This window comes from Branchiostoma floridae, chromosome 19, assembly GCF_000003815.2.
Source record: "Branchiostoma floridae strain S238N-H82 chromosome 19, Bfl_VNyyK, whole genome shotgun sequence".
Classification (NCBI taxonomy): domain Eukaryota; kingdom Metazoa; phylum Chordata; class Leptocardii; order Amphioxiformes; family Branchiostomatidae; genus Branchiostoma; species Branchiostoma floridae.
This window is the reverse complement of record NC_049997.1, coordinates 15,714,178-15,723,945: the sequence shown is the minus strand read 5'-3', so window position 1 is coordinate 15,723,945 and position 9,768 is coordinate 15,714,178. Positions and strand designations below refer to the sequence as shown.

The window sequence follows — 9,768 nt, the reverse complement described above, 5'->3', positions numbered from 1 at the left end:
CATTTGCCACAGCAAGATCTGCTTGGAGATTACCGAACGTAGACATTAAATGGAACACAGAATTTGAACCCAGGACCTCTTGGTTCTGGGCCAAACAACCTAACCGTGACATCTCAAAATTACAACAACAAACATTGGAACTTCATCATTTTTTTTGCAACAAGTTCAGTTCAGATCGGTTCACGACAAAAACAAGTATCATGACAAAAACAAGTAAAAAACACATGTACATCGTTATTGTACGAGGGTCACAGGTAACTATACGTACATGACAAGTGACCCCAAAATACCAGTCTTACCAGTTAAGCAAGCCTTGCCCTGCCGGTCAGTTTTGCATGTACGTTGTGTACAATCACGATTGTCTGTATAAGTCAAAGGTCGCCAAACTCCAAAGCACAATTCGAAGTTTTGATCTGGTTAACAGAAGTATTCTGTAGTAGAGTCGTTTGAACACTTTAAGAAGGAATGGAATCGAATCATGTCTCTAGCTATATTATTTTACCATGTATGTAAATTGTGCATATAGGCTTATAAGACTCATTAGGACTTTAAACTGACTCGCTGTTATATACGTTGTCTGACCCTCGCCTCTTCCCTCATGACCTCAATAAAAAGCGGCCGATTTGAGCTTTCATGAATAAACAAAGTTCAAACAAAGAACATATGGGTACATATTAGGATATGAAAGAAATCCGTATGGATATCATTGAAACCACTAAGAAGATATACATGTATCTAGTTTGGTTTAGCACTGTTAACGTTAATATAGTAAAGAATTTTCTAAGTCGAAACTGGCATTACTTATTTTAATATACGTATTCGTATCCTTTAATTTGCGACGAAAACGCTCATGTTTTACAATGTCCTTAATGTATTTAATGATGACTAGTGTTGGGATTGTGTGTGAATACCCAGCAGTGTCTTTCAGGTCAAAGTGGGAGAAAAATACTGATAGTCTTACTAGTGGTCTTGGAGACCTCAACAACTGCCCATATTCCAAAATTTCTACAAATCCATTAAAAGATATTTAGTTATTAGGCGTGATCACACAAATACACAGCCAAAAATAGTACCTACGTCGAAATTGAAACAAACTTCTTCATGGAGTTTAGGAAAAAAAACTGAAACGCAATATCATAAGTAACAAGTAATAAGTTTTGTCAAACCCCTACCTCCTTGCCGAATCGCCTCTTCCAGTCTGCCCGAAGCTCCGGTGTAGGGTTAAAGCCCATCCTTTCGTACCTTGAGTCCGGCACTTTGTTCATGTTTAGCCTCTGTACGTGTGGAGACAACCGATCAAATAAATCAAACTAATTTAGTTTTAAAACACACTACGTTTCGCAGCGGTGGCATTGGCATTTACGTGTGAGAGTGCAGTGCTAGTATATGACGTTTCGGCAAGTTTACCGCAATGCACTCTGGGTAAAACAGGTGGGTGGTAGTGGTTCGGCTGGTATCTCTAGCCTCTACCAGGCTTCACGGGTCGCTGGAAAAATACGTGGGTATGTGCTGTGTGTACATATATGTGTGCGTGCGTTTGTCTGAGTGTTTGTGTGTGTGTGTTTGTGTGTGTGTGTGTGTGTGTGTGTGTGTGTGTGTGTGTGTGTGTGTGTGCGTGTCTGTGTACACGTGTGTGTGTCTGTGTTTGACTTGAATAAAATATCAAGTACAAATGTAGTCTCCAAGCAGATGTTGAGGTTGGACGTCGTCGTCGTCTCCTGACTGCAGTGTCTTTTCTGACATCTACCACTCAAGCCTTTGATTATTATTATCATTATGAAAATTTATATCAATTATGTGTCTGTAATAACCGACTGTAGCTATACAATCCTACATTTTCTTCATTACCAAAAAGCCGAACCTACATGTTTATATGCTTAGACTACAGTGTACGTAACATTGATTGTACCAGATTAAGTACCCTAACTATGGGGAAAATGTTTTGCCTGGGAAGTTTGGCTCCAAAAGAGTAAGATTTGTTGAAATGTTACCCTCCCATGAACTGACACTCTTGGCAAATTACCCCCACCCATATTTTTGCCAAATTCTACTGTCCATATCCACGAACCCCTTTGACAAGGCCTGGTGGAGGCTACAAAAATTAAGAAAGCACCGTACCTGTATCTCACATGATGTCCTCGCCTTCTTCCTTAAAGGGCCGTTATAAGACATATTTCTTGATTAAAGAAGAAGAAAAAACAAGACCCCGCACACAGAACAAGTTCAACTACTTTTTTCTGAAGGAAAATGGCGTAGTTCGAACAATTTATTTGTTCAGGGGGGAATAAATGGTCTTTTTATGATGTATACTATCCAAATGCATTGCCCTTTTATACGGTGGTACATATTTCACACAATAAAAAGATACTAGCAGTACCAGCTTTGTACTAATATGGAGCAGAACAGATTCGCCATAGAAACATTGACTCCCCCCGCTAAGTATATGGTATGTTCCTAACAGTATGTGACCTTCACTACATCCATCCATGGCCATTCTTGGTGCTTGTATCACAAAAAGATATAATAACAAGAGTGGTACAGTTGGTTATTATCTCGTTATCTCTATCAAAAGCTGTACGAACGTATCAAAAATATGCACGATACAATGTAATAGAATAAGGAACAACAGCAGTATGGTGGACTTAAGTTAGGTTTCTGATGTTATTTACATTTTTTTCTGTCATTTGTTTATATAGTGCCTTTACCAAAGTAAACAACGTAGTTTGATTACTCTAACCGTTACGCTACAAGAGGCGACAGTGAGACCTTACTGTGTAAAAGAGTGTACAACTGACTATTTGCATATAATTCGGGAATGTAAGCTTAGCAAAGTATGACTTACACCACACCACAGACATCTGGTTGTACAACTCACTGAAAGCTGTCATTATGTGGTGCAACCATGCATAAAACACATAACACAAAAGGCTTAACTTAAAAGGTCATAGGCCTTTTGCACAGTGTTGTGGAAAAGAAGAGCTGAAGAAAAAATACGAAACAAAAGCACCAACATTTGAAACGATGGCATGATTTTTGTATAAATTCTTTATTTTGATTCCATGATTGCTACATACCTTTGCGGTTCAACTAAAGTTAACTGCCTGCACTACAGTTCAGGTACGAAAGGGGGCGTACTAAAGTAGGTGGCCTATTTTCGTCTTTGCCATGCTCACGACAAATTAGATGTGCGGAACGTGGCAGAAGAATTTCCCTTCAGTGACGGAGTACAATTGCAAATAGTAGATGGACGATTGAAAACTGTAGCAGCTATGATAAGTGTTGTACTATCTCTGTAATTTAAAGTCTCATTGATGTATTACTCCTAAAATATATTCTGTCAGACGGTCCATGTAGACTATGACACTACGCAAGGACAATGACAATGTAGATTATAAGTCCAAGCTAAAAAGATTAATAAACGGCTGCACGAAGCTTGTGTTTAGCTGTGAGGAATTCTCTTTCAAACAGGCAAACTGATCTCAAAAGTTAGGTCGGTGAAAGCTTGTTTGCATCTGAAAAATTAGCAGGTAAAGTTTGGCAGCCACGCGCTAAGTCGGAGGTACACAGTCCTGGGTTCTGAGTGGTGCGGTTGTACAGTAACAGCTAAAAAAATGCCTTTTGTGTGGATTGACCAATTGTAGTTTGTAAGTACCCGTTGCAATTGTTTCGCAATAAACTTTGACTTGACTTGCTATAAACAAAGAACGTATGTCTATTTGGCGTTGGCAATTTTTTCCTACGATATGGGGTAAATATGCTAAACATAGAATGAAAAATATGCTGACACTAGCTGTAGCTTCATTATGAACACGTCCATGTAAAACACGTATTATGACATAAAAGTCTATGGGAAGAAAAAAATTCATCTATGAGACCATAAGTACACGGAAGACTGCATAATACACAATGCATAGCTTAACCGATAGGTTGAGGTGGTAGCCCTCCGTTTTCTTCCACCCACTCCTCAGTTTGGCACGTCCCTTTGGTAAAAGACCCCTCGTTTGGAAAACACACCAAGCCTCTCTGACAGGTACAGTCGTCCTGCCTCCCTATTGGCCGCCCGGTGTCACATGACTGCCCTTCACCGCCACAACCTGTCAAAATGGCGACGAAAAGTGAGACCTCTTGTTTCGCAGAGTAGTATCATTTCGGTCTGGCTACTGGTTACCAGTCATCCTGTTTACACGATTTATATGTTGTACTAAGGCTACAGCAAGTAAATTTTATGGATGATATCAGCGCGCGCATTAATTTTTTTACAACCTTCTTGGCGAAGATAAAAAAAGGAAGGGATGGACAGATGAAAGGAGAGGAAGAAGAAAGACAACAGTAAAATGTTCCTTACAGGCTGGTTCGCCGGATCTGTCGAAGAAGTTTGCATTACACCCTCCACAGTAGTCAGCCACACAGGTGGCGTCAGGATTGGCTGAGCAGGACGTGACGTCACACGGGTCCATCATGCATCGGGCCATGGGCTTGTCATCCGGGCAGCCTAGGTTTCACATTATGAAGAAGGTTACGCATCTAGGAGCCAAAAAACGACCTCATTCATTGTATTCCCAACCCAAAAGAGAAAGGGAGAGAGAAAGAGAAAGAGAAAGAGAAAGCGAGAGAGAGAGAAAGAGAGACAGAGAGAGAGAGACAGGGAGAGAGAGAGACAGGGAGAGAAAGAGAGAGAGAGAGAGAGAGAGAGAAAGAGAGACACAGAGAGAGAGAGAAAGAGAGAAAGAGAGAGGGGAAAAGAGAGAGAGAGATGGAGGGGGAGGGCGAAAGCGAGACACCGAAACGTACCGAGACACACACACACACACCTAAACAACAGCAAAACAGCTTTATTTGTATTTTTACATGAGAGAAAGGGAGGGGGAGACGCCTAGAAACACACACACTGAATGTAATTATATTCTACTTTTTTTCATCAATATCTTTAATTTGCTGTGATTGCTTCATACGTTTCATGATGTTGAATTTCATTTGCAAGTTCTTGCCCAAGCCGACCATTTGCAAAAATTGAACAGTATTAAGAAAAAAGTATACAGACAATGGAAGATAACAATTGCTTTTTGAGTTTAACATGACGTGAAAATACACAAACCATCGCCGTTACAATCCGCCATCGCTCCGGTCTTGTCGTAGAACACTGCGTTACATCCGCCACAGAAGTTATGCTCACACCTCGCGCGGGGGTTGCCGGGACAGGTGGCTACGTCACACGGATCCAGCATGCACTGTACCATGGGCATGCCGTCGGGGCATTCTGGGAAAAATAAACAATTTTTTTAAAATGTTGCATCCTTTCAAGCTGTTGTTAGGGGTTTGATATACACAATTAGGGAATATGTTCATATGCATATCAAATTATCATACACGTACTGTAAGAGAGCTTGCATTTCAGCAATATTTCTTACGTTGTAACGTTGCTCGCCGACCAGTACATTGTATGGCTTTGTATATTACTTAATATATATAATCTAGTTCCCCCTAGCTCGTTGTTTGCCTATTTTCTTGAAGAAAAAAAATCAAATCTTACCTCTTTGACGTGGAAGAGGACGCCTGCGAGGTAGCAAACCTGTACAAATAAAACTAATACATTATCATCATCATTATCAATATTATGATCCGATATCACTATCACACACGGAACATGCATGCACGTTTTTTGCCTACTTTTTGTTGATTGTTTTGTCTTATCAGTATTTTCCTTTTTGGCGGGTACATAACAGAAAGACTTCAACATCGCAACGCTTAATATCTAAACTTTGAAAGAAATATGAATTCTTCTTTCACCAATGTAAATAGTTTGAAACCCTTTCTCCATTTGTTTAAAGCAACGTTTTATTTTTACGAAGACATTTCAAATTTTTAGACAGACCTACTTTCGTCGTCCAGTCGAGAATGTCTCCCTCTAGGGCTCTAAACTAATGCAGTGCACAGAAAGCAAATTTTGTCGGAACTAGAAAAAAAATGAGAAACATTTGAATCTCTCCCATCCAACCATGGCGACTTCCTCGCTCCCATGGAGAAAATGCCAGTGTTGACATGCACAAAGAAAACACAACTGTAGCCGTTACGAAGAACTTCATGATTTAAGCACGAGGTAAAAGCACACAAAGGCCTTTCAATACGGATGTAGCATGGACCCCGTAAGATGTTCTTATGATTTACCAGCGTTTACGCTGCGCAATATATAGAGATCACACAGGAAGTAGCTACGTCATTATCGAAACCACGAGTTTGTATGACGTGGCATATCCGGTGCTCTCATTCGAAGTACCCCCGAAGAGTATTTTTGTATTTGAGTAAACAATACACGTTTTGACTCGACTTGACCTTGAAATGTGAAATATGATACGATGTTTACATTTGAGTTGTTGCTTTCAGCGGTCATTGACCCAATGTGTTTTTGTTTATTCTGTGGAGGCGTTACTTCCACAGTCTTTCTCAGCTCGAAAGATGATCTCTATTTCTTCCTTCCGGTTGGTTACATCCGGTTCCCTACTCTATTGATATGTCACACATGATGGCCTCTAAATTGTTAGGAGTTCTTTCGTATATACCATGTTTGGTAAATGTACAGACTCTGAGATGTTTTGTTTTTGTCTCAGGGGGCCTTCAACTTTGACATGTTACCCACAATGCATTACGCTAACCAATGGATGCACAATTCAATCATTAAACCAAATCATTATGATGAACTATTTAACATAAGATTTTTTTATTATGAATTTTCACATTTATCTGCTCGCCCATAGCTTGTCAGTGTTATTTTTCACTGTGACACTCCTAGCGCCGACCAAAGAAATGACAGGCTGTGAGTCTCGAGTTTGAGTACCCTGTTGTTCGAGTCAAGTACTCCCGACATTTGTGACCTTGGGAAAGCCACTGTACTCTTATTTACTCACTTCGCTCAGGTGAATATTAGTATCTAGCTTTGGTTACCGACGTACCTCAGATAGGACGTTGAAATGAAGTCCCGTGTTTGAGGAGAGTTACATTTCGAACACGTTAAAGAACCCATCGCACTTATTGAAAAATAAAAGGGGGCCTTCTTGGTATGAGTAATCAAAATACATCTGTCCGGATATGTAGCCTGTGGTCGTCAGTTAGTATGTTACGCCTTGATGCGATTTATCAGGTATACATTACAGATATACTATTATTGAACAAATATACGACTGGTATATGTCTCCAATTATATTTAGGAATGATGTCATTCAAATACAACTAAATATTTCAGGATTATTTTTAGAGTATTGTTCAATATTTCTTTTTCAACTTCCTATATATAGTAATAGTTCATTTTATTACTTATTTCTTAGAACTAGTGTATCTATGAAGAAGTCTGGAAAAAAAGACAAAAAAACTTCTAGGACATAGAAGTAAGTATGAATTTTGAGCGTAATGCACGTGATGTTGAATATATATATCATCACAGTACTTCCATACTCGGAGTGGTAAACGTAAAGCTAGTACTCTACAATTTTAATTTTGGGCTATGATTTTGTACCATTGAGAGTGTGGTAAAATAATTCATCTCATCTTTTTGTTCAGTGTAGGATCTCATTTTCACTTGAAAGCTCTGTAATTTGTGCGCGTTTATAGCTAAAGTCCTCGAGCTCAAAATCAAAGTCGTCATCGTTCTCATCGTGTGCGGTTTCGGTGGAGTCAGGGATGCCGTCGTTTATATTCGGGTTGTTGTCGGTCTCCGAGCACTTGTCCTCATTTCCATTCGTCAGGTCGGTCATGCCAAGAACGTCCTTGAACCACTTGTTGAACTTCTCAAGGACACTGTTTCCGTCCGCCATCTTGAATTTGTTGCCCACAAGGATCTCTCTTGTAGGCACATGAGTACCAGACCTGTTATAAAAAATGATACAGCTATATATTTGAAAGACTTCAGACAGACAAATAATGCATTCTACAGAAGCGTTCTTTATTGCAATAGATATCCTTTCTAGTGACATTTCATCATATTTCAGATTGCCAGATCTGAATTTAAGATGCAGCACTAAATATAAGCAAAGACAGTTCGTATGCTGAGATTCTTAAGCTTCTACTAGTATTATATCATATTGACTAGCCTTAGCCATTTCAAATTTACCTACGTTGAATTGTTCTCACTATGTATTGCACATGATATGCTTATCATATTTATTACATTATATTAGCAATCGTATTTTCCAAAGTTCCAGTTAACTACTTATATTGCAATATAGCGGTGTCTGTGTATTGCACATGATATTGGCCTATACTGATTCCATTTACTAGATATGTAGTTAATATTAGTAGCAGGATTTTAACATCCTTGCATATTGTGAGCATAATCCTTTAGGTCATAAGCTAAGCGCTGTAAGCAAGGGACGCAATTACTACGGCGAATTGCAATTTAACAAAATTTTAGCCATTTTTCTTTTGCATTATCGCTTTCTTGCCACGTTACGTTATTACGGGCTTAGTGGACTGTATGGCTTTTAACTAATCTTCACGAAAAGGCTCGAACTTAAGGGTGTCGTCAGGGAAATCTTCCTCGATGGTTTCATCGGATTCCTCAGAATCGTCGTTGGAGAAGACTTCCTCTCTTATCAGCTCCTTTAGATCGGCAAGGAATTCCTTAAAGCCGTCGTCTTCGGCTTCGGTCGCATCAGGAGTGTTCGGGATATCATCGGTAATTTCCGGATTATCGTCGGCTTCGGTGACTTCGGGAATGTTCGGGATTTCCATTTCATCGGATTCCTCAGATTCATCGGAGCCGAAGACTTCATCTCTCACCAGCTCATTTATTTCGGCAAGGAATTCCATAAAGCCGTCATCTTCGGGTTCGGCTTCGGAAGTGTTCGGGATCTCATCGGTCATTTCCGGATCATCGTCGGGCTCCTCCGCGCTGTCGTCGGCCATTTCCGGGTAATCTTCGGTGTCGTGTCCAAACATCGGGTCGGACATTCCAAGAATTTCCTTTACCCAGTCGTTGAACTGCTCAAGGACACCGTCGTCGTCCGCCATCTTGTATTCTTCGGCTCCGCTGACGTCCCTCTTCGTGATCTCTTTGGGTGGCTTCTGGAGGAAAATTTTCTATAGGTTAACTACATGTATATAAATGTTCTGCACAAACTAGGTAGGTAGGTAACTGTATAATATCATGTACTAGATTCATAGTATAAAAGAATAGGTACGTTGTGTTGCGCGCGCGCGCGCACACACACACACACACACACACACACGGGTGCGCATAAACATTGGCACACACACACACTCTCACAAACACACACACAACTACAGACGCATACATACACACGAAAAGAAATAAAAAAAAATACATTTTGAAGGCAAGACACACACACACACAAACACACAGACATATATGCACGCACACATACACACGCACATTCACAATTTGCAATGCGAATGCATAGCGTGAGCTAGGTCAAAGGTTAAGGCCCCTAACTTGTATTATATATTTTGACAACAGAAGGTATCGACATATAGTCATGTGACATCCTGTTACACATGCATGTTTTCATTAACAAAGGCGTTATATTGTACCAGACTTTGATACAGAATTACAATATATTTTCCAATTACAAACCACAGTCAACGCCTTCATAGTGTACATGATATAATTCTTAATACTGCCATATGTACTGCTATATGAATTTACGTGTCATTGTACTATTGGAACATGCTTGTTCTCCAGATGTATACTTAAGACACAAATGCACGCACGTACAATGCCATACATGTACATACAAACAAACACACGCATCTAGTACT

The 9,768-nt window shown here is 39.9% G+C and overlaps 3 protein-coding genes across 4 annotated transcripts in view; all 3 read right to left on the bottom strand.

Annotated features, from left to right (window-relative positions):
• The window catches only part of LOC118407224 (N-acylneuraminate cytidylyltransferase-like), a 13,174-nt gene extending 10,936 nt beyond the window's left edge, over positions 1-2,238 (bottom strand). Inside the window, exons 1-2 of the mRNA XM_035807668.1 lie at positions 2,119-2,238; positions 1,173-1,274 (exon numbers count right to left, since the gene is read on the bottom strand). Of these exons, the coding sequence (XP_035663561.1) occupies positions 1,173-1,274; positions 2,119-2,172 (156 nt within the window). The 5' untranslated portion in view covers positions 2,173-2,238. The remainder of the gene's footprint in view (positions 1-1,172; positions 1,275-2,118) is intronic.
• A 959-nt stretch (positions 2,239-3,197) lies between these two features.
• On the bottom strand, positions 3,198-6,166 carry LOC118407154. Its single transcript, XM_035807573.1, has 5 exons — positions 5,987-6,166; positions 5,531-5,569; positions 5,096-5,257; positions 4,346-4,492; positions 3,198-4,094 (listed from the first exon to the last, which is right to left on the bottom strand). Exons 1-5 carry the CDS (start codon positions 6,081-6,083, stop codon positions 3,916-3,918), a joined length of 624 nt encoding a protein of 207 aa, XP_035663466.1. The 5' UTR covers positions 6,084-6,166; the 3' UTR covers positions 3,198-3,915.
• Positions 6,167-7,505: 1,339 nt separating this feature from the next.
• Positions 7,506-9,768, bottom strand: part of LOC118407211 — a 3,654-nt gene continuing 1,391 nt past the window's right edge. The window contains exons 2-3 of one of the 2 annotated variants that reach the window (XM_035807642.1): positions 8,501-9,054; positions 7,506-7,857 (exon numbers count right to left, since the gene is read on the bottom strand). In XM_035807642.1, coding sequence (XP_035663535.1) covers positions 7,548-7,857; positions 8,501-9,054 — 864 coding nt within the window. In that variant the 3' untranslated portion in view covers positions 7,506-7,547. The remainder of the gene's footprint in view (positions 7,858-8,500; positions 9,055-9,768) is intronic. The other variant, XM_035807643.1, reaches the window with a different exon arrangement.